We start from the raw sequence: 24,692 nt of genomic DNA, 5'->3' as shown, positions 1-24,692 counted from the left end.
TCCATTTGTATGGACTGTCTTCTGTGAGAATGGTTCTAAAGCATTGTGAGTTGCAGTGAGTGCACATCTCTCCTTCTTGGCAATTCTCTCCCTCTTTGAAATCTGACCTGGCACTTCTTTATTTAAAGTCTGACTGCTCCCTCTTTCTTTCTCTTGCTTCCATGCTTTACCTTACCTGAAATCTTTGCTTTCTTAGGTTTCCTCATTCAGTGATGATTCCCCTTTTCTTCCTTCTCCCTCTTTTTCTCTCCTATCCTCTGTTCTTTCCTGATCTCCCCACTCCTTTTTTCTTTTTGTGGTACTTGGGATTGAACCCAGGGGTACTCTACCACTGAGCTACATCCCCAGAACTTTTTATTTTTTAGGCCGGCCTTGAACTTGGGATCCTCCTGCCCCAGCCACCCAAGTATCTGGGATTACAAGTGTGCTGCACTGTATCCTGCTGCAGTGATTTTTTATACCAGGAGTATTTTATGGCAGTTGAAAGTTAGGCCTTTATAAAATAATAAGCCTTTTTAAAGGCTACCAGAAGTATGCTCATAATGGTGTAGCCTATTGCAAAATAATTTTAATTTCCAACTATGACAGAGGAGACGCTGTTGAAATGAAAACTATAATTTTAACCTCTGCCTCTAGTTTTGTAATGTTAAGGCTGTTGACTAATGTATTTCTTCTAGTACTTGATCATCACTACAAATAGTTGTATAATAGGTTGAAACTTACTAGACTACTGAAGATTTCTGTGAAAGTTCTCAAATATTTTATAAATCAGCAGAAGAGTTATTTTGACATAAATTTCTTAGTATAACATCTGACATTATTATGATCATACACAAGAGACAGAAAGAAAAACTATTTTACCTACATACCATCCCTGATTGTATCATAGAGATATTTTACTTAGATACAGGGAAGTGTGTCCTCTGGTAGATATAGGGGCTTTTTAGCAGTGAATTCTGCTTTCCCTTGAAGCACAGTGCTCATGTGTCAGGGTTGTCTCTTTATTTGATATAAACCTTTCTGGAGAATCAAACATGGTATATTTCACCATGGGGTCTTTTCCTTGTTTGATTAAATCATGGCCACCAGAAATTATGCCTAAAAGATTTGTTAATGAAGCAGCCTGTTGGTATGGAGCATTTTTGCAAAGGGCCTTATTTCTAAATTAGCTTCAACAATGAACCACAAAAGTTAGATCTAGGCAATAGTAGCAGAAAATACATGTTTTGTAGCCTTTTTTTACATAGAGACCACATGTCATTGCAAATCCTTGGGAGGTGGGTTGTGTGCCACCCTGCCTGATGTGCAGGAGAGTGTCCTTGGCTGCTTGGTTTCCACTGCTTCTACCACTTCTAATTGGTGATTTGATTCAACACTCTTCCTATTGACATAAAAAGTACTAGGAACATCTTTTATGCCAGCATAGAAATTAGACTTAGTATGCTGTTTTGTTTCTTGCATTCTCTATGATTCAGACTTTGCTGAGGGAGGAAAAATGGTTCCTTGGAACCCAACATTTGTAGTATGTGCCATTATTGAAATATGCACCAAATTGTGGGAGGAAGATGGGAGAGCTTCACAGAAGGGATTGTCAGGCAAGGTATTGAAGGTGCAGAAGCTCTAAGGAGTTCCCTGTGGTGGGGAAGGGAGCAGACATCACACTGGGAAAGCAGAGAGGGGCTTCACATTGCAGAATTTAACACATGTTTTAATGATTAGGGATTTTATCATATACCTCATTTGGCAGCTTCAGAAAGATTTTAAGGAAAGAATGGATAGAATCAGATTTGCTTTTGGAAGGATCTTGGAATGTGAAAAGCATGTTAGAAGGTGTACTGTTGGAATAAGGCTTTCCAGCAGTTGGATTTAGAAATGTGTACAATGGCCACAAGAATACAGAGGAATGGGTCTGAGAGCTTTATGAAAAAGGCAGCTTCCGTGAGTACTTGGTTCTTTTCTGCAAGCTGCAAGAGCACAGGGTAACTCCAGGGTAACACCAGAGCTGAGTGAGTGGAGAGGAGTTCTTCCTCTTGTTCCAACAAGTCTTCTAATTTACTCCCTTGCTTTGGCTCGAACTCTTCCCTTAATCAGCAGTTTCAGCCTCACTTCTTCTCTTTCTCAGCATCTCCTCCGTCTAAACCTGTGACAAACCCAGAATGTTATTACTTTGGGCTAAAGAGCCCAAAGTGCCCACCAATGGATTCTCACATTCCTTATTTCTTGGTTCTATGAAATTAGAATTCATCTTGTATTTTGTCTTTATTGTCATTATCTTTGAATTCATTGTCTCCACAACTAGAGTGAAAATTTCTTGGTGACTGGGTCTAGTTCATTTGAGTCTTCTAGAGATCTGTGGAATATCCTCAATGTTGTAGGCATTCCTTTGATATAAGTTTTTAAAAAGTTTCTCTGCCTTACTCTCAAATGTAAGTTCCTGAATACAGATGCCGTGAGTTTCCAGTTGTTTCCCTAAGGATACCAAATAATTTTTGAAGGAATGAATGATTTACTCTTTTAAAATAATTTGTTTAGCATAATGCTTAGTGGTTTTATAGCCCCAGTAGAATTCTGTCATTCTGTGGCTCTTTGAGATATGCTCAGTTATCTGTTGGAAAATGTTGAGTGTACGCATTATACCAGGCACTCTGCTGGGTTCCAGGGTCCCTGACCTCTGGTATCTCACTATCTAGGAAGGAGACAGATAAGGGAATAGCAATTGCAGCGATCTATGATTAGTGATATAATCAAGGTGTGTGCAGGAGAAAGCATGGTACCAAGTGGTACCAAGGTGAAAGCCTGTGGTCTTACTTAGGAAAATCCAAGACAACTCTACAGAGGTGATACCTGAACCAACCTTAGAGGGGTGCAGAGGCAGGTGAGGTAATGGGGATATAAAAACAGAACATCCTGAGTATTCCTAAAGACATGATGAGATCATTTCCCCCCAAATAAACTGTGATACTGTCCTCACCTTATGCACTGTGATAAGGGGATGTTATATGCATATCATATATATTTACTTTTTCTATCAAAGAGATAAAAGTTAAAAAACAAAACAAAGGCAACTATCCTGAGAGTCTTTCTTTTTCGGAGCAGTGAGTTTTGGCTCTTTTTCATAAACATTTTGTTATTTTCCTTTTCAAATCCACAGTCATGATCTATATTCCATGTTCTAACTTTTGAGTCAAATAATTACTTTCCAAGTTTCCTCAGTTATGCGATTCATTGTTCTTTAGATGTGACAAACAATCTGTTTAAAAAAGAAAGAAAGAGTTACCCACATACCCTGTTTTCTCAAGGGGTTGCAATAGTCATGTATGTTGGTCACTCTCCAGTTTTATTTTTATTTTTTCCTTTTTAGAAACCAATAACTTTAGGCAAGCTCCTATGGAGATTTGCGTTAGAGATATAATTTTAATTCTGACATTCATGAGGGGGATAATGAAGAATTAAGAATCCCACAACATAGTCTTATAGGAAGGAATTGAACTATAGCAGACTAGATTAAAACAATTACATTTTAATAAAAGTTTCCACCCTGGCTAGTACTTAAGGTTTTCTCCTGTATTCTAGCTGATTTACTATATCCCAACCCAAAGCTATAGTCTTGAAGGATGGTGTGATATTCCATGGCAGTAATATCAATAATGTGTAGATGTGCAGTACAACATGTTATGGATCTATGTTTTAGATTTTCCTGGATTCTTTGTATGTCATATGATTTAAGCCTGATCTGCTTTAGATAGATTACATTTAGGGCTGAGTCTCTGCAAAAATGGCTAGTTTGAAAACAAAAACCACTATTTCCAATTGCCTTTACCCAAAGAGATGTACTGCTGAACTGACTGGCAAATATTATGTCAAGAGAAAGATTATGGGAATTTAATGCAATCAAATGATTGTTTTATGTGCTTATTATTATTATTATTATTATTATTATTATTATTTTTTGTAGTACTGGTATTGAACCAAGAGATCCATATATCCTGGGCAAGCACTCTACCATTCAACAATACCCCTAGCCCCTATTTTATTGGTTATTTTTTTTTTTTTTGCCTTTTTCTTTAGTTTTATCTTTTTAGTACTGTGCCTAAAATTCATTAGCATCCATTCCAAGAAGCAATCAGTTTGAAGAATACAGAATGAATATGTCAACAATAGAATATTTTGGACATGGACCAAGGAGCAATTCAGATACTGTTCAGCCAAAACATATCAGATGGAGCGTTTGTGTAGAAGACAAGTTGAAGGGTTAATAGGCAACTTTCTCTGCCATGGTATTTATTATTGCCCTGGCTACATATCTGAATACTAATTGACAGATCTTGCTGGAGGAAGTTATTCAGCAGCCAAAAATACAAATGAAAGGAAATATATTCTTTTGTGAAGTCCAGATGTTGCTTTTATATTTAATGCTTTCATTCTAGGACATTGAAATTCTCTTTCCCACATTATTTTACAATACAAATACTTGAAATTGGGGGGAAAAAGGGATATTGGTCTTTAAAATTTTCTTTTCTACATTTATTTTTACTTTGGCAGAACTTTCGCCCCAGGTCAAAGTCATGTAAATAGATGTTCTTTTACAAAGAGCAATTAAGCAAATTAAAGGCTTGTTTATAAAGCTTGTTTTATAGAAACTAAGACTGTGTTTCCATAATTGAATTTTTTGTTTCTCCAGATCATTCTAGCTAGATGTTTGAAAAATTATTTTTGGCTTTGCTGAGACAAAATGATGGCTGAATTTTTCTTGTGGCATCACGTAGACACAAACTTAAGCTTTTTTTCTTCCCAATTTGTGTTGTTTAAGAAAAATTATTCTAAACAAAAATATAGAACATAATCAGACCCTTAATATTATTTTTAAAATTTTGTTATTTGTGATTTGAAGTAATTGCATTTATTTATTGTATCATTTTATTTCTTCCTCCTATTAGTAAATGAGTCCTGAATGTTTCAGTGTTTCAACTGTGTAAAACATGATTCTGCAGGTTGTAGTGACACAGGCCTACAGTTCCAGCTATTCTGGGAGGCTGAGACAGGAGGATCACAAATTGAAGGCCAGCATGGGTGATTTAGTGAGGTTCTGTCTCAAAGAATAAGAGGGTTGGGCAAGTAGCCTAATGATAGAGCACTTCCCTAGCATATGTGGGCCCTTGGGTTGAATTCCAAGTACCATTAAAAACAAAACAACAACAAAATAACCATTTTCCAAAACAGCCATTATTTTCTAAGAAATACTAATAGTCAAGAAATAGGAAGAAAAATGAGCTTATGAAAGTAATTGGCTGCTGTTATTGGGTGGTAAGGAGGGAAATGCAGTCAGACCACCTGAGTTTATGGTCAGTTAGTGCCTTGTGCTGTGTCCCCTAGAATCTGTTACCTAAGGCAAGCTTCTCAGCTTCTCTGAGCCCTGTGTGGTTGCTGGGAGGAAATGTAAGGGGGTATGTATAGTATTGAGTGGGAAGGGGGCCTTTCACTCAGACTTGTATGATTGGCAGTTATAATATTGCTGTCTTTTTTTTTTTTTTAAGAGAGAGTGAGAGAGGGAGAGAGAGAGAGAGAGAGAATTTTTTTTAATATTTATTTTTTAGTTATCAGCGGACACAACATCTTTGTTTGTATGTGGTGCTGAGGATCGAACCCGGGCCGCACGCATGCCAGGCGAGCGCGCTACCGCTTGAGCCACATCCCCAGCCCCAATATTGCTGTCTTGGTAAATTCTTTTTCTTTAAAAGCAGACATGGGAACTGCTACTCTTTACCTCTGAGATCATTAAGTCCTTTCCCCTCAACCATATCAATAAGTATCAGGTCAAGGACATTCGGGATGATGACTTTGCTGCAGAATTTTTTTTTTTTTTTTTTAAGGAATTGAAGAATAATAGTATGTGGTTTTGCCAAGAGATAATTGCTCTCTCTGTGTGTGTTTTCTTATGTTCTGACGGTTCTTCAGAGAGACTGATGGTGTTCTCCAAATTCCAGAAAAAGTATTTCAGGAGTAATCTTTGTCAGGGAATCTTAGCAAAAGGTCCTAGAGGATGACACAGGAGGCTCCTAATAAATGGCTCAGGAATGTGAGGATTGTAGCTCCCTCCGTGGTCCCTGTAGCTTACCCTGTTCTCCCAACTGCTGTCTGGTGAGACTCTCACTAAAGTGTACATGCTACTGTGTGTCAGCATGTCATTTTATGCACAAGAAGTGAGGAAGGAGACATTTCGGTGAGTGAATAGCTTTTATTACAGATTGAGCCTTTAGACTCAGAGGAGATCACTCTACTAACAATGAGATAGATTCTTGGTTGGACTTCTACATGATTGGGTTGTTAGTACTGGAATTGTGGAAACATGGAGGAATCAGAGTTCAGTATTCAATGAAGGAAGCGCAGACAGGCAGCACATGAGAGAAGGGATCCTCAGTCTGATGTTTAAAACCTGTTTTTGGGGCTGGGGATGTGGCTCAAGCGGTAGCGCGCTCGCCTGGCATGCGTGCGGCCCGGGTTCGATCCTCAGCACCACAAAGACACACAAAGATGTTGTGTCCGCCAAAAACTAAAAAATAAATATTAAAAATTCTCTCTTTCAGAAAAAAATAAATAAATAAAACCTGTTTGAGCTCTTTATCTTTCCACTCCCCAATTTCCCAGCTTTCCACCTCCATGTATGCATACCTGTCCATTTCAGTCCTTCTGTCTTTGAATCTTCTCTAGACTTAGAGGTTATCTTGCATCTCTGATAAAGGACCTTCTCAGCCACCTTGTCATCCCTGCACAGTCTCAGGGGGCTATGGGGGTACCTTAGGGATCTATGTGCACTTGGATCTGGAAGGGAGATGGAGAAAATAGGCCACAGACTGGAAAAGACTGACTCTCCTCCCTTCCAAAACTCTGGGTAAATGTACGTTTTTGAGATCAAGCAAAGGTGATCTTTCCTCAAGGTTTGAATTTGAAGATGAAAGCCTGGATTATAGTTCATTGTACTTATTCTGGAGGTTAAAAGAAGATGATGACTCTTCTCTGTGTTGAAAGATCATGTCTGCCATCTGTTATCAATATAGATAGCCTCTCCTTCGTTTGACTAAGGGAGTGGACTGGCATCCTGTCCTACTTTGATATCTGTGGTGAGGAAGAAAAGGGTCACTTGTGCTGGCCTGTGGCCTTTTAATGTATCCATGTCAGCACCTTGTCCTGCTGCATGGTTGATCATCATTCTCCTAAGGGTCCTTTATCTTGTTTCTGCCCTGAGAGTTTCATCTGACAGCGTAGCCTGGTTCTGACAGATATGGAGATCTGTCAGAATGTGACTTCACATTCTGGCCCATACATTCACCAGGTGTATGATCCTGAGTGACCAACATGGCTTTTCTCTTCTTTGTAAAATAGGGCTAATATTAGAACCTATTTCATAGTATGTTTGTGTCAGATGAATAATATCATTTAAAACTCTTACTTTGCAGGATTTTGGTGCTTGATACACTAAAAGCCCTCTGTAATTATAAACTAATGTTACTAATATTATAGGTATCTGTTTTTACCTGTGTCCTAACCCAGTCTTACTCTTTTTATTTGAAACTTCATCTTTCTCCAAGTCTGTATCTTACACTTGTAACTTGTTTTGTCTTTTTATTTTTCATCTTATACTGTATCTTAAGGACAACCATGGTTTCCGAGAGTGGTAACATGACTGGTTCATAGAAGGTGCTCAATAAATTTTTGTTGAATGAGTGAAAGATACTGATTATTGAAGAGCTCTGAGTTATGACTGGAAAGATCGGTCTCTGGATGTTGATCCACTTTTGGGCATATTCTTATAACTTGGCCTCCTATCAGAAAATGTACTAGAGATAATAATGCACAAGGGGAAATGATCTTACAGAATTGCTTTAAGACTTACTACATTAATATACACAACATATGAGGGATGGTTCCTGGCCCATAATGGACAAGTCAGTAATAGTCACAGTCATTATAAAACAACCACAATATGAAGAAATATAAGTGACTGGGGTAATTTAAATGAAATAAGATTTTCTAATAGATGCATTTCATAACAGAATTACATCACTTTGAATATATAATTTTAGTATGAAAGGTAAGAGAATATAGTACAAACATTCATAATGGAGTATCAAATGATGCAAACTTTATACTAAATAAAATGGATAAGAAATAAGCCCATTTATTTAGCAAATTTAAAAATTTAAAGTATCTTATATTAAGTTCTAAATAATAGTGTTCTTGATTTTGATCATATTAACCATTAATAAGGGCATACTTATTTATAGTTTTATACTAACTCTAATGATGGGTTAATTTAAAAGGAAAAAAAATTACCAAAATGTTTAATTTGCCATGTTGATTGAGGATTACTGAAAAGTTTGAGGTCAAATCAAACGTCTTAAAAGAGATGAATATGATACCGGGCAAAAATGATAAAACTTAAGACACGAATATACAAATAAATTATTATCCTTGTAGTTTCAATTGTTTTGAATTTAATGACATAACAAGTGAAGTGATCTTTCTACCTGGTTTGCAAAACAGGCATGTGAAATTGTGCTTCTTATTTCATATACTGGAAAGTTGGGTGGTGTCCAGTTGTTAGAGCTTAAACAATGACAGCCCTTTCAACATTAGGCCAAAGAAAAGTTTAGACATTCCATTCCATTTGAGGGAATGAGAACACAGAGAAAGTAGACTGTGTTTTTTTTTTTTTTTCCCCTGCAAATAGAGTTCAAGATTATTTGCTTTTTATTTAAGCCACTTATAACTTTTCAAAAAAGCCAAAATTCCATCCTTCAGTTATAGCACTTGAAATTGAAGTTCTTGTCATCCATGAGATTTCAGCCTCTGTGCCATCCAGAAGATTGCCAGATCATCTCATGTTTCCTGCCTCCATTTAAATTTAAGCCATATTTAGTGCCCACTGGTACATGCTTCTATAACAGGCTCATTGCAACTTACAAATCAAAGAGGCGACATGAACATTTCCAGACAGGCCTTTCATGGTTCTAAGGGTAAGCAAACACAGAAGAGGCTTTTTAGCAATAGGATAATCATGGTTTTCCTGAGAATTACAGATACCTAAACTGTGGCTAGTGGCTTGTTTTATATTTTAAGATATTTATTTTGAAGTGTTCAGTCACAATCTTGACTAACTTATTTGTGTTTTAAAAAAAACAAACCCCAAAACCTCCCTCTGAGAACTGACTGTAGATTGCTAGCCCTGAGTAGCCTTCACAAATCAGTCTCACTGCTTCACTTTTTTTTTTTTTTTTTTTTTAAGTCGTATGTATAGAGATTTCATTTACCTTAGAGCACTGGATTGATCTCATCTAATGATCTGTATAAATTCAGACTAAAAATGCTTAACTTTTTATTATTTTTTTACTGAAGATCTCCTGCAGGTTGTGTGCTTTTTAAGGTTTCTGGTCTTTATCTACACAGCAATGGATAAAGAGGATCCCATCATCAGTGGAGCTTAAAAACCAAAGTGCATGCGGAATTCTTTTCATTTACCTAATGACAATTCAGTGCCTTCTATGTGCTAGGCATTGTGGTAGGTACTAGGAATTAAACAAGAAACAAAATAGAACTGGCCCCTGTCCTCAAAGAGTAGGCAGACTGGCAGTGAAGAAACATACTAACCAAGTACCAGCAAATTATATTTAAAGATTGTTAGGAATGGAATGACTAAACCAAGGTAGTTTGCTAAGAGCAAAACTTGGGTGTATACAAAACCTTCTCTAGGGGAAGGCCCTCACTGGGGAATGGCTAACAAGTTCAGCTGTTGTTTCCATAATTTAAAAACAACATGGCCTTAGATTATCATCTTTTAAAAGCAGGTCTGTGAGAAGGCCCAAGACATACATCAGGTAAATATGTAAAGCACATACTTTCAGGCTTACCAATCCTGTTGTACTGGGGGAATTCACTATAAGGAGACACTATTTTTATTGATTTCTACAGCTGTTAATGCACCTAGTAGAGTAGTACTGTTGCTCATGGTCTTATGCCCCTTTATTCCTTGGGAGGTTGGCTACAGTGAGAGCACTGGATTGGAGAGCATCAAAATCTGGTCGGTTGCCCTCAGTTTGCTTCATTCTCTTTGCAGTTCAATTTAGCATGATCCTCTCTCCTTTAAATAAAGGAGAAAGTGCTGAGAGCTTCCATCTCAGCAGTTCTGGGTAATTTCCCTGAGTGGACAGAAGAGGATGAGGGAAGAGAGATGGAGCAAATACCGCTGTTCTGGGGCTCCACCTTTTCCTCTCCTGACCTCAAAGAGTCAGGAAACTAGCAGAGAATGAGTCCTCTAGATTCTCAGCCAGGAACTGGTTCTCTGCTCCTCCTACCCTGCTTGCTGGGGGATGTGACTCATTCTGGAGGAGGAGTGACTGGCTGGGAGTTACAACCAAGCCCCTGGAGCATGAATCCCAATGCCTGTAAAAGCCCCACAGGTGACTCTAGTAGATATGCTCCTTTCAAGGTTATTCCCCTTGAGAAATCCTGCCTCTGGAGAATCACTACCTAGAATTTCACCCACTCCCCATCCCACTCAGTATCCAAAATAGAATAATATGGAAGATGCAAATTAAAGCTTGTTTTGCTTTCAGTTCACAGGACAGAAGGAAATGGATTCAAATTTTGTTTTCATTTACTATACAAAAATTCCATTACTACTTTTTTTTTTTCCTGTTGGAATCTTTCATACATGACTGGAGTCCAACAAACAATCCAACTGTATTATTCAATTTATTTTTATATTCACTACATATGATTCCTTCCAAACTGCGAATTTTTTTCTTTATCAGTGCCATTGAGATCAAGTGCAAGAGGTACCACCATTACCTTTTGCCACGCTTTTGTCTAGACCCTCTATTCCTAATGTTTATTTAATCCAGTGGAATTTTTGTTAACACTTTAATATTTTACATACAGTAAAATAAATGACTGATTGTTGAGTTTGTTAAGTTATGACTGGGGTTTAACTACTGCCCCAAATAGGGTGGAGTTTGTTTCCAGAAACCTATTTCCCTTTGTCAGTCTCTCTCCTTTCAATTCAGGTGAGCATTTTAATGACTGCTACCGTAAACTGGTTTTGCCCATTCTTGAACTTCATATGAACAAAATCACATAGAATGTAATCTCGTGTGCCTGTCTTCTTTGGCTTAGTATGATATTTCTGGAGATTTACCTATGGTAAATAAAGGGTCAGTGTTTACTGGGTATCTATAATCCTCCAGTATATTTGTACTATAAGAATATCTGGAAAAAGTATTTTAACTCATGTCTTAAAGTATTACATTTTTGGAGGTAGCAGACTAAAAATGCTTAACATTTTAATTCTATTTTTAAAGTCAAGGTTTCCTTTTACTTTTTGGTCTTAGTTATTTTTGCAATCCCTTTAGCAGCTCACACAATGCCTTGCCTATAACAGGAAATTAGCAAACGTTTTCTTAAGTTGGGAGGGAATGTGTGAGGAAAATGCACTCAACTCTCATTCGATAGAAATTCAGATTTTAAGTGCCTTGCTGTGACGGAAGCCAAACTGCACTTTCATCCTGAGTATTATTCCATCAGTGCATTTACTGATGAGTGTGACACTGGTCCAGAGAGCACAGCTTGTGGACACTTTCCTTCAGTGTGAGCTGTCAGGTGTACTAATTTATTTTTCCAAAAGGTCAGCTCTATTCTTGTTGATTTTTTTTTTTTTTTTAAACTGGCAAAAAATATTTTAAACAGATATTATTAGACTCGTTTGGTAACTGAAGAGCTCTGAGAACAGAAAAATAAGAGTGACCTATTCAAAATGAAGGAGTGATTCAGTGTTGGTCCTAGATATTAGATTCCAAAATATTTGTCCAAGCACATGTGTTCCCAGTTCCCAGAGACGTTATTGACACTGACGTGGGTTTCCCTTAAGGGTGACTCATGCTTCTTGAGTTAGGTTTCCACTGTTAGTCATCTTCACTGCCTGGTTAAAATGGGCTTAGTCTCTGCCTGGGTTCCAGCCTTCATAGATCCCCCACCACACCCCACCTGGGGTCAACCACACACTAGTTTCTGGATCCAATCTGACTTCAGGCAGGAAGCAAGCACTTATTATCAGTCCAGCATACATATTGTGTTTTGCTTCTGATAATTTGGCTTATCCTTTCTCACTCAGTTGTCCAAACTCCTTTCTCAGAAATATGCCTCTGATCTCAGTCTCCTTCCTTTTTTTGGTTTTATCTTGCTTTTGCCAGTGTCTCCTAATTACCCTCATTCCTCAAAATAAAGCCCTTACCTAATATGGTGCTATAAGCCTGTGACAGGCTGCTTGTCTGCATCTGTGGATTTAATAATGTGAGTTGTACTTCTGTTTCCTTCTCTTAGTTGCTGTATCAGTGGTATCTTAAATCTTGGGCCCTAAATTAAGATCAAAGTGTCCTACTTATTTTCACCACCCTTCTTTAGTCATAGTGCTAGGTGCTATAGGTGGGGCTCTAGGATTGGGGTACAATGTCCTGGGGGAAGAGATAAGAGTCTTCAGCCAGGAACCTAATAATGATACAGTGTTTACTGGAATGGGGGAAAACCACGTCCTAGGCATAGAAAAAATCTGGACCAGCAGTCAACAATTCCATTCAAAAGCAGCTCCCCAGTGCTGTGAAGTGACCTAGTTGAGCAGCATGATATTTGAGCAGCGCTAATGGTAGTGCAGATCCTTTCTTGTTGTGGGGACTTTTAATTCTAACACCTGTGGAATGTTACACTTTCTCATTCTTCAGTATGGAAAATGGACCTTTTCTGAGTGTTGTGCAAATATAGCTTTTCATAAGAAAAGTCTAATAATAAAATTTTTTAGCATTTGAAAAGATACTGGGAACCCAAAAAAATGAGAACTATTCTTGACTTTTTCCTTTCCTCCAGGATGCAGGTAGCATTCCTGAGCTATCTTGCCTGTGTCTCCCTGTCTTGGTGAATATGTCTTCACAGTAGGCCTTCCTCTAGGTGTTTTGTTCCCAGGCACTGTGTCTACCTTAGGGCAATCCTTCTTCCTTCCAGGCAGCCTCCAGTGCCTCAGTCTGCACACTTACCCCGCCAGGCTGGCTGTGTTTGGCAATGAAAAAGGGTCTTGTCTGCGCTTGGCAGAGGGAAATTAGCTGTATGTGGGTGTATGCACAGGTAAAATACCCTGGCACTGATGGATAATCTTGGAAGACATCTGGTTCAACTTTTAATTTTTTTTTAAAAAGTGATAAATTCTGTGAATAGGTAAACTTTAGGGCTTATTGTCAGACTTCTACTCCAGCTAGTGTTAAGTGCCACTGCCATTAAAAAAAAAAAAAAAAAAATATATATATATATATATATATTTTATATATATATATATTTTATATATATATATATTTTATATATATATTTTATATATATATATTTTATATATATATATATATATTTTAATTGTGATTGACCCTTTATTTTTATGTGTTGCTGAGAATCAAACCCAGTGCCTCTAACATGCTAGGCAAGCACTCTATCACTGAGCCACAACCCCAGCCCACCACTGCCATTTTATTAAGTTTTATAAATTCTTACATAGGAAGTTCAAAATGAATTCAGAAAGGTTCTTTTTTGGGTTTTTCTTTTTTTTAAAGTCAAGCTTAGATTTTCATGTGCCTTGGGGGGGGCGGGGGGGCGAGTAATTGAGACTTAATTTGCAAGTAGACTTGCAAGTCAGAGAAAAGTAAACTGTCATCCCTTGTTTGTGTGGAGAGTGGTTCCAGGAGGTAGGCCTTCAGATATCAAAAATTGCAGATGCTCAAGTTCCATATGCAGAATGTTATAGCAATTTGCATATAACCTACACACACATCCTCCCCACATGTAAATCATGCCTAGATTACTAATGATAACAAATCCAGTGCAAATGCTATGTAAATAGTTGTTTTACTATTTTGTTTAGAGTATAATAGGACAAGAAAAAGTGTCTGTATGTGTTCAGTTACAGATACAGGTTTTGTTTTGTTTCCAGAATATTTTCAATCTGAGGTTTTTTGAGTCTGTGGGTGCAGAACCTGTAGATATGGAAGATTCACTGTATATTAATATTTGCCACTTTATGTAGAAAACCTACATTGATATGTAATTTCTGCTGTATGCCATGTTAATTTGTTTGTTACTTTGCCCACAAGTACTGAGAGATTATTTGGATAAAAAAAAATCATTGTGATTATAAATTTCTTTTTGAGGTCTAATCTAAATGAATTTATTGGAGATGGCAGGTGTGTCAGCTATGATGCTGAGCTATTAAAAGCATCACTGCCATAGTGTTGTCTAGTCATGACAGCTGGAGTAAAACATTTCATTTTTCTACATTATATCAGTTTCCTGATTCATAAAACAGTGATTGAATTTACCAATTTTTTTGTCTTACTAGAAATGCTTATATATGTTACATATATTTTTAGTGAAATTAGTGGAAGAGATTTATGGTACAGATTGTCTTCTCATTTATAGTACGTTATCTTCAGGAACTGTGCAGTATGGAGAAAATAATTGGAGCTTTGGAAATGGTGCAAAAATGGAAATTATGCTAGGGATCATTTGCCTTGTTTTTATATTAATAATTATAAATACTTTATTTAATCATATATAAATGCTATATGTAAAATACAATATATAAATGCTATATAAAACTTTCCCAATAATTTAAAGATAGTTGGACAGGGAATTATAGTACTAATATAAAGTCATATTTGACTTTTGATAACAGAATACTAAAAGATTCTGCTCATGTTCTCATATTAGTGATTGCTGCCTTATTTTTTTGTAACCAATAGAGGAAGAGTGCTTGTGGGATTCAGGAATGCTTTTTTTTTTTTTTAATAAATCTTTTTTTTTTGAGAGAGAGAGAGAGAGAGAGAATTTTTTTTTAATATTTATTTTTCAGTTTTTGGCGGACACAACATCATTGTTTGTATGTGGTGCTGAGGATCGAACCCGGGCCGCACGCATACAAGGTGAGCACGCTACCGCTTGAGCCACATCCCCAGCCCTCAGGAATGCTTTTTTAAAGGACAGTATCTGCCAGGTATCTCTGAAGAGACTTGTGGAAGTTTCAGGAATAGTGGATGACCTTTTTGAAATACTGACCAGGAAGATATGGTTGCCCCATTTCTGTTTCTTTTATTGCCCAAGCATGGATATTACCAGAGATAGGTTTGGCGAAAGGGAGCTCTTGAATTGCCTAAACTGCATGGGAAGTATGTTTATTTGCATTTTTACAGGTCTCTATTGAATAGAACCATACCTTTCATCAGATTCTTAAGCTCATTTTATCCCACTGTCCTACACGTAGGACACTTATAAAAACTTAAATATAGTATATAATGTATAATTATAATAAGAGGAATATAATTATAAGGTAATTATAATGCTAGTTAATATTAATTAATCATAAGTTCTAGATTACAGATTCCCAACCTATTTTTAATGTACCTGTATTAATTTTGTTGAAATATGTTCAGAATTAGAGCTTGGGGCTTAATGAGTTAATAGCATCCTTTCTCCAGAAGATCTGACTTGGCAGTTCTTTAAAACTGGGATAATTGTAATGCAGAGTTAGGGTTTGTCAACTGCACAGTACTATGATATTTTGAACCAACACTGCTGTCTTTTGAAACTGAAATTGTCAGTTTTCCTGTGCTGGTATGTCAGCTGCTCCTGCACTGGTGTTTCATAAGGTCTGTGGGTGTTCAAGTGTGTAAGCTACAGAGGGTTCCCTTAGACAGCTATGTTGGAGGAAATCAGGGAGTGGAGGATGTTATTTATTTATTTATATATTTATTTATGTATTTATTTAAATTTCTTGACTTTTGACTTCCTGTTTTACTTAGGAGTCTTTGGTCATAGGAGAGGGAAAAGTCAAACCCAATAGCCTGAACAAAAAAGGGGAAAACGGGGATTTATTAGTACAGTTTATAAGTGAGGAGATAGTTCTATCTTCAGGAACCAGCCTTGCTCTCGGGCTTTCTGGAAGGGACTCCAAGATCTCCTTCTCTCCCCTTGGTGCAGATAGGCAGTGGTAGTTTACCAAATAGTAAATTCCCTTCAGCAGATGGCTCTGGTAAGATTATATGCCCTGAAACCACCTCCATTGACAGCACAGCTCCTGGTGTGCTGATCATCAACCCTGGCTGGCAGGAGAGTCACATAAGTCACATAAATGAAAACGGGAATAGGTGTGTTTTCTTTGAACATTCGTACTGTTTTTTTTCTAAAGTATCAAATATGGAGAGAAATCGTCTGCCAATTCGGTGTAGTGAACTGTAATTTTTGATACAATAATTTAACAGTATATTTTTATGTTTTCTTAATATAAAAATTAATGAGGTCTGATATATTTTCTGTTGATCAGTCTTGCAAAAATAAAAAATTAAAACTGATTTTTTGGGTCCTTAGTAAAGCCCTTCTAAGCCCTCCTTGGGTTGGTGGCAGTGGTAGCTCTTTTATAGAAAATATATTTCCTTTTTTAATCTGCTTTTTCAGTGTTTTACTGGCAAATGTTTTTCAGATTTCTGTGCATTATACACCAATAGTAAAGGCTGACTAGGAGGGTTTTTCTGATGTTTAGAAGGCTTGAATGGACATCATGACTGTAACTTACTGGTTATGAGACCTAAAATAAGTTGTTGATTCTTTCTCCTTCCTTGTTGTAAAGATTAAAATGAGATAATGTACGTAAATGGCTTGGTACACAGAGAGCCTGGTAGCTGTTTATATTAGCCAAATAATGCAAATCTCATGGTTTCAAATAAAACTATTGTAATATATAAAATAACTTAATTACAGGCATTCGCGAATGGGCCCATGGCTAATTACTATGTCTGTAGAATGAATCTGTTAATTATAATTTTGCATAGATTCTCTTGGGTAGGATTCCAGAAGTTAGATTGACATTTTAGTCAAAAAACCAAGATTATTAAGTTGACGGAGATAGCATATGGTACATTAATATTACTAATAAGCATTACTTGTGTTACTGAATTAGGTTCTGAAAATACCAAGAGAGAAATTAGCTTCAAGCACTGAATTTCTAAGTCTGTCTGAGTGTAAGTACACAGTACGTCTTTAATTGATTTTATTCCTCTGGTGGCTTTATTCAGTTTATACTGGGGCTCACTTTTCATAATATTATAATGGGAATGAATAAAAATGAATATATTCATTTACCTTCAATGATAAATAGTTCTGATCAAAATCATTCATTAGCAACATTCTTTGAAGCCAATGAGTAAAGACTGAAACCTAGTGAAAATTTATTTTGTGGTTTTTGGTTTTCTTGCACTTTCCAGGGTAATCCTTTTTTGAGTTCTTTGGGATTTTTTTAACCTAGGTCAATAGAGTGCTTGAAATACTTCTATATTTGAGAATTCAGGTCAAAATAAACATTGCTAAACTGTGAGGAGAGAGCAGTGGTACTGAAGTAGTTAGACTTTGAAAGAGAAAGCTGACCAGTAGCCTGTAATAATGTAGACTTATCAGCTGTGGAAATGGATATTAGAGGGAATCCTATTATATTTAGAGAGTTCGTTATCAATTGACTGAATGGTATAGATTGTTAAGCATTTAATGAGTTCCAAATATAAACTTTTTTCCCCAGAGAATGTTTAAAAATAAGCAAGGCAGTGATTGGTCTGGTTGTTTTATTTTAGTCAAATGGGGCTAGACTAGATGGCTTCACGCGGCTCAGTTCCATCCTGCTTTGCAGTGAAATCCATCAGCTCAGGGGTTAAGTGTCTGCTCTATTCCTAGTATTATTAAAGGCTATGAAGTTACATAAAAGAGCAACATATATTAAGTGTCAGGCATAATTGTAAATACTATGTATGTATTAACATGTTTAGTAGTCATAACCATGCTATTGAGTAGTTTTTGATATAATACACATTTTACACATGACAAAATTAAGAACTAGGAAAGTTAAGTAATTTGCCTAAAGTCATATAGCAAATAAATGTGTAAGGTGCGATTGGAATTTAGGCTTAATCACTAAGGAAGGTTATGGTGATTCAGGTGGACTAGAGTCTAGCTTCTTAGTCCACCTGAATCACCATAACAAAATGGGTAGGCTTAAACACAGATTTATGTTCCTACAGTCCTGCAGGCTGGGAGTATGAGTTTGAGTAGGGTGCCAGCATGGTTAGTCCCTGTTGCGGGCTCTCTTCCTAGCTACTTGGTGGATACTCCTGTCTCTTCCTGTGAGGGCATTAGTCCCATGTTGAGAGAGGTGCCCTTCTAACCTCATCTAATCCTAGTTAACCTCCTAATGGCCCTACCAAGGGCTGTCAGGCTGGGCATTAGAACTTTCAGATTCAAATTCTGGGGGTGGGGGGGGGATACAGTTTAGTTCAGAGCATCCAGTTATGGATACCAGTATAAAAAAATAAAATAAGAACAGTATAAATGTTTGATTAACTAATATATTGACTTTATGAATTTTATTTCTTAATCTACGTCATCTCATTCCAGTGATTTGTTTCATTCACTTGAAAATCCTGCTAACATATCACCAAGTGGAAGGCCAACTGGATGTATATCAATGAGTTAACAGAAGGAAAAAATTTGATAAATGCTACTATAAATGTCCTTTCTTTTCCTGGCATAAGTATGTAGTGGTAACAGTTTCATTTTGTGTAGCTATGACAATTTGCTATGAACAAAAGCACTTGTGTCTCACTTGGTTCCTAGAACAATCATGACCAGGTGGCAGGGCATCCACTTTATGGATGAGGAAACCCACATACAGAGTCACTCTGTACTTCTGTCACAATGCTGTCCTGCTTCGTAGTTAAGAAATCATCTACCAAGTTGTACAGCTGAATTTTCATTTGTATTTATAGGGGATATAGATGAGGTAGCAAAGAAAATATATGAAAATGAAAAGTGAGCTTTTTAGGGGAACAAAACAAAAATTTGGAATAAGCTGATCAGAAGAAATATGATCAATATGATCAAATATGATCAAAATGCGAAAATCATTTTACAAAGGGTTGTGCCACTGAGTAGCAGGTATGAGTCCCCATAGAGTCAGTCTTAGAATTTCATTCCAATTCAGGGGTGTATGATCTGGGCCCATTCGATCAGCCTTAGACACTTTAAGGCTGCCGTCTGTAATGCTTTCCTTCTTGATGACGAATGCACTGCAGAAATGGAAGCTGCTTCCCTGAGTCAGGATTGCAGTCCAGTGATGTAGCCTGTCACTCAGTCTATCTTGTTTTTAAGTTGTCTAAAGGTCGTCATAACCTGCCAGAGGCACCACATAGAACTTCTGTGAAAGGTTTGGGATTACAGGCTTATGCAGAGCATTGTCCCTGCTACTATAATGTCCCGGAACCAGAATGCCTTATAAATATAGTACCTTAGTTTGATCTGAAACTTCAGTTTCCATATCAAAGAAGTAGAACCCCAACTTCCATGATTAAAAAACCATTATCCAGGAAAGAGTGTGTCACACAGGGCATTTACTTAACTGTATCATGTTCATGAAATATTCACAAATATTTTTAAGTTGTAATCAGCATTTCATCTTGAGTAATTCTTCTGAAACATTTATTCCTTTGGGTTACTGTCTGCCTTTTTGAATCAAGGTTATTAAATATTCTGCAAGTTTATGAAGGTTGCAAATTTGGAAAATCTTTTTTAGCATATCTTATACTTGAACGTGCTGTCATGCATTTGAAAATCAATGTGTTTTATTGAGGACTAAGTCATTTGTAAGGCAAGATGTTCCCATTTTAAGGCATTTAAGGAGTTCTTTTTCATGCTCAGGATAGGATATAGGGAATTCAGGTTAATTAAGGCAGGAAGAGAATATCAGACAATAAACTTGATTTTTTTTTCCAAAAATCTTGATAATATTTCATGTAAATCTAGAGAAAAGCTGCATCTGAATGAAATCTGATTCTCTAGATAATTCATCTAGGTCTATGATGTCTAGTTATTCACAATGCACTAGTTGCCTGCATGTACCTGTTATCTTGGTCTAGTACTTTTTAAACAGCTTCCAGACTTGTTTCTGTATCTTTGGAATTGTTTCCTTTTCTTTACCAATTAATGAACATAGTATCCAAAAGACTAAAGTATCTAATGGAAAAGCTGCTTACAGAGCAAGTTGTGAATCTGCAATTTCAAGTTCATGTGGAGCCTAAAGAGGACTTGAAATGTTTTCTGGAATATGTTCACACAAAAGGCCAACCCTGGGAAGCTCAATGTTATCTTTTAATGTATATTTTAGCTAGCTGAAGAAATAAAACTCAAGGACTAGGTTATTAGATCTATTACAAGGGCATAGATTGTCTTAACTAATGAAGTAAAACATTAGCTCTATGTCACCAGGAAGCTGAAGTAACAGTGGTGTTCACTTGGACATATTTCTTGTGGAAAGGAAGGGAAAGTGAAATTTCACATGAACTTTCCGAGGCTAACACTAGTCTGCATTACTGATGCAGATTTTGATCAGAGGTTTATTGTGTGCTCTCTAGTTGGTAATTCTTCCCCAGTTTTACCTAGGGAAAGTGTTTCCGTAAAGGTATAAAAAAGGAAGTATGTTGTAATTATCCTTGACATTTAAAAATAAGAAGATAGAACTGCTGTGAACATGCCCTTGGTACTTCTTGAGTTTGTGCAATAACAAATTGAAATGGTGAAAAGGTGATGAAACCAAGGCAAGCTATTTGAAAGAACAGAGTGGAGAGCCTAGAGATCCAGTTCTTGTTTAACCCTCCTGACAACTAGTGATCTTGGACACAGTACTTAACCAGTCTGGGTCTCTGTTGCCTCAAAAGCAAACAGTGTTAAATTAGATCTTTGCATTTCTTCCAAAGTCTGTGATACTCTATTGCCACATAGCAAGCTGTCCTAGAGCTTGGTGGTTTAAGGCAAAAAGCCATTTTATCATTTCTCATGATTTTCTACAGAAATTCAGCCAGAACTTGGCTGAGTGGTGTGCATCTGGCAGATGATCTGGCCTAAGATAGCTTTTTCGTGTTTCTGAAACCTTTCCAGGGATGTCTGGAGGGCTGGGTGAGTGGAGGCTGTTCATCAGAGTGCTTCAGGAGGCCTCTCCAGCATGGCAACCTCAGGGTGTGGCACCAAGTTCCTACAGAAGCTGTATTGTTTTTTAAGGCTGAGTCTTGCAAGTCATAAGCACCATTTCCATCATATTCTATTGGATAAGCCAGATTCAAACCTGCCTAGATTCAAGGGGGAGGGGATATAACCCCTGTAACCTAATGAGAAGTGTCTCTAGGAGTTAATGATCATGCTTTAAAGTTGGGATAGTCCCATTCACTGTGTATGATAAAGCTGGTTCAACTGTCATAAACTGCTGTTTTAAACTTGGCTCTTTCACTTGTCAAGGATTCAAGGACTTTTTTTTTTTTTTATGTCCTATGGGAGAGAGAGATGACCAAAATTAATACCCGACCCTCCTTGCCCATTATATTTAGTTTATTCATTTGATTTTTTTACACCTTTATTTGTTTAACCTATCTTATGGTCCCTCATCTCCTGCTTATGCTTTTAAAAACAGTTTGTATTGATATAAAGAATATTGCAATATTAAAAAACAGTTTGAGAGCACTTTCCATGGACTTATCTTGGAGCAAAGGGCACAGGGCTCTCCCTACCTTTTCTTTGGCTTAAAGAAACTCATGATAGTGCTGGCTTCACCTGGCAGAGCACATAGTTAATCAATTTCTCTCTCCTCGCCCCCCACACCCCACAGTTGGAAACAGCAATTTATGATATACAACCTGGCTGCTCAATTCTATGCATTGTATTTCCATAATTTTTGAAGTTAAATACTTTGAACTCCTCTCCCCTGGAGTCCTATATTTATCCTGAGTATAATAGGTGGTGGTATAAAGTCTTTAAAAAATTATTTAAACAAATATTTCAGAAAAAACGAAACACAAATATATCCAAAAAAGCTTAATCTTTTTTTTTTTTTTTTTTTGGAGTCTAGGTAACATTTTTAAAACTAAGGTAATATTTTCAACTCTTGTTTGATTAGCTACTATTCTGAGAAGTGAGGTACCCTCAGTTTTAGGCAGAGGCACATGCCAAAATCTGGCTGACAGTGTTCTCCTTAAATACTCATTTTTACCACTATGAAGGAATTTTGATACTTGGGGCCCATGAAGTGTAGTATTGTTGAAGCAATTTATTTTCTATTAAGCCAAAATAATACTTGCTTCCCTCCCCCACAAAGATTCCAAGTTAACAGTATGGAAGTGGTGGGGAGAACAGTGTTTTATAAATTTTTATTTTATTTTCATTATATTTTGTATATATACACTAGTTTTGTCATCAACATACTTAAAGATAGATATATGTATAGGCTCTGAGGGGTGTGTTACAGTAAGGCTCTGATCTTAAATTAATCTCTTGTTCCAAGTCAACTTGGGGATTTGTGGAAAGATTCAGATAGTAGGAGATTGTCATGGTTCCTGGCTCATTTGGGTGTCAGTCTCTTTCTTTTGAGACTTCTTAAGGAGAAAAATTACCACTGAGTTTTTCTTGCCTATTCTTGGTAGATGCTGACAGCCCTATTTAGGGCTTATCGTGTCTGTCTTTAAAATAGGCTGGCCTTCTTAGTTCTGTCAAAAAACTTGTTTTATTGCTAGACATATATCTAGGCCCTTGCAGGGGCAGGGAACATTCTATAATTCAGGTTATTTAGTATCATATTTGTTTAATTGCATAAATATCACATTGTCATGGGAAGAAAATGAGAATATACAGAGAAAATAAATGACGGTACCTAATGTCTGTCAGCATATTTTGAGAGGAATAAAAAATATTTCACAGCCAATATGGTATAGGCATCTACTAATCAGAATGAACCCTGGCCTTACACAACACACATCCTGAGGTTGGGTTGCATCCCTCTGGTGAGTCCCCTCTTTTTTCACAGACGCTTTGTATTTTCAACTGCTGACTCTGAGTTTGGCCCAACTAAACTGTCTGGAAGGTCTCCCAGGCTGAGTCCACCAACTTGAACCTAGGTAGGAGATGTAGAAGTTGAGGCCACAGAATTGAGAGGGAAGACTATTTACCTGTTTGTTTATGGTCCTTTTTTGACTTAGTTTGCTAAACATGTGCTAATGAAAGATATCCCTCTAGTGAGTGTCAGAGAGTGTGTTTATCTTTTTAGAAGAAGAGCATATCTTGGGAAAAGGAGTGGAGCCGTAATGAGTCTCCTGATCATGCGTGTTCCCACCAGGCTTTCTCTTCTGAAGTCAGTGGAGCCCAGAGCTTGCTTTTCTTACCTCCCTGCAGGCCCCCAGCCATGGATCCAGTTGCAGAGCAGAGAAAATAGAATTGAGAAATCTTAATCATATAAAATTATTTATTGTTTTGAATAATTTATGAGAGTCATGTTGATGCCATTACTAATGAGGAAATGTGCAATTGGGGTCCATGGAAGAAACACAGGATTTAAAAATTTTAAGTATGATCCCTAAATCAGCATATGATTACAAGTTGGGAGATAAATGATACTAAGAATTCTGATTTAAGTGAATAACCTCTTATGATAAAGATTTAAGGCCTCAAAACAGGAGGATGCATAATTAAGGTGTTCCACTGAACTTATATAAACATGTTAGATGACTTTGGTTATAGGTGTTCACTGGGATCATAGTTCCTTTGTAAAATGTGGGGTTTGAACTAGGTTATAAGCAAGATAGAACCTCCCAACTTGCTAGTTCCATGACTGCATATTAATAACCCTAATAACGAGACTAGGAATGTATGGTTTATGTTTTAGATTTGCAAAAGCTCTTCATAACTCTCCATATAATAATTTCAGCAAATTTACCAGTCTAATGAGTTAGAAGTTTGGTGGATGTAGATAGTAGAGAAAGGAAAAAGCACCAGGTAAAGATTTAGGAGTTATGTTTGGAGGGGTAGCCAAGGTTTCTCCAAAATTCTGAAACCCAAATTTGTAATACAGTTGTCCATATCTCCTGAAGGTGATATGAGAAGAAGAGGAGGAAAGAGGAGGATGGGTAGTTAGTGATTATTGCCCAGGGAGTTAGTGCCGTCTATTCTCTGATCTTTAGGTTTCACATCCTCAGATTCAACCAACTGTATAACAACAATTAACATTTCACTTATATTGTTATTATAAGTAATCTACAGATGATTTAAAGTACATGGGAAGATGTACATAGGTTATAGGCAGACACTTTACCATTTTATATATGGAACTTGGCACCCAAAGATTTGGGCCCTGGGACCAGTCTTCCTCAGGTACTAAGGGACAACTGTGTCTTTGCAGATCCATAACATCAGCCCAGTGAAGATAACTTTTCCTGTCCTGTTTTCACATAGTCATCACTGACAAAAGAATCTAGGCCACAAAACTAGGAGACTGGATGCTCTGAATATGTCTGCTTTGTTTTTGTTGTGTTCTGTGGGGAAATGTGGTAGGTTATTTATTTATGGTCCTATTTGTACTACTTGGTAGAGTTTGCTAAAAAAAAAAAAAAAAAAGCCAGGGTTTGGGGTCACCATAAGAAGAGGGAATATCAACATCATCAGACCCAAGTCCAGTCCCCTTACTACCTCTCCCCAGTTTTTGACTAGCAGTAGTCTTTTATATTTTACCAAAACCATACTCAGCTCTTACCAACCGATTCATC

At 37.0% G+C, this 24,692-nt stretch overlaps 1 protein-coding gene across 4 annotated transcripts in view; it reads left to right on the top strand.

The window, feature by feature from the left end:
* The window catches only part of Ano6 (anoctamin 6), a 191,987-nt gene that overhangs the window by 2,509 nt on the left and 164,786 nt on the right, over positions 1-24,692 (top strand). For 2 of the 4 annotated variants that reach the window (XM_071609946.1, XM_071609944.1), the window contains exon 2: positions 14,933-15,002. The exons of the other annotated variants lie outside the window; for them this stretch is intronic. In XM_071609946.1, the coding sequence (XP_071466047.1) occupies positions 14,933-15,002 (70 nt within the window). The remainder of the gene's footprint in view (positions 1-14,932; positions 15,003-24,692) is intronic. 4 annotated transcript variants of the gene reach the window in all.

Source organism: Marmota flaviventris, chromosome 3, assembly GCF_047511675.1.
Source record: "Marmota flaviventris isolate mMarFla1 chromosome 3, mMarFla1.hap1, whole genome shotgun sequence".
Classification (NCBI taxonomy): domain Eukaryota; kingdom Metazoa; phylum Chordata; class Mammalia; order Rodentia; family Sciuridae; genus Marmota; species Marmota flaviventris.
Note: the sequence above shows the minus strand (reverse complement) of the source record. Positions and strands in the feature narration are given on the sequence as shown.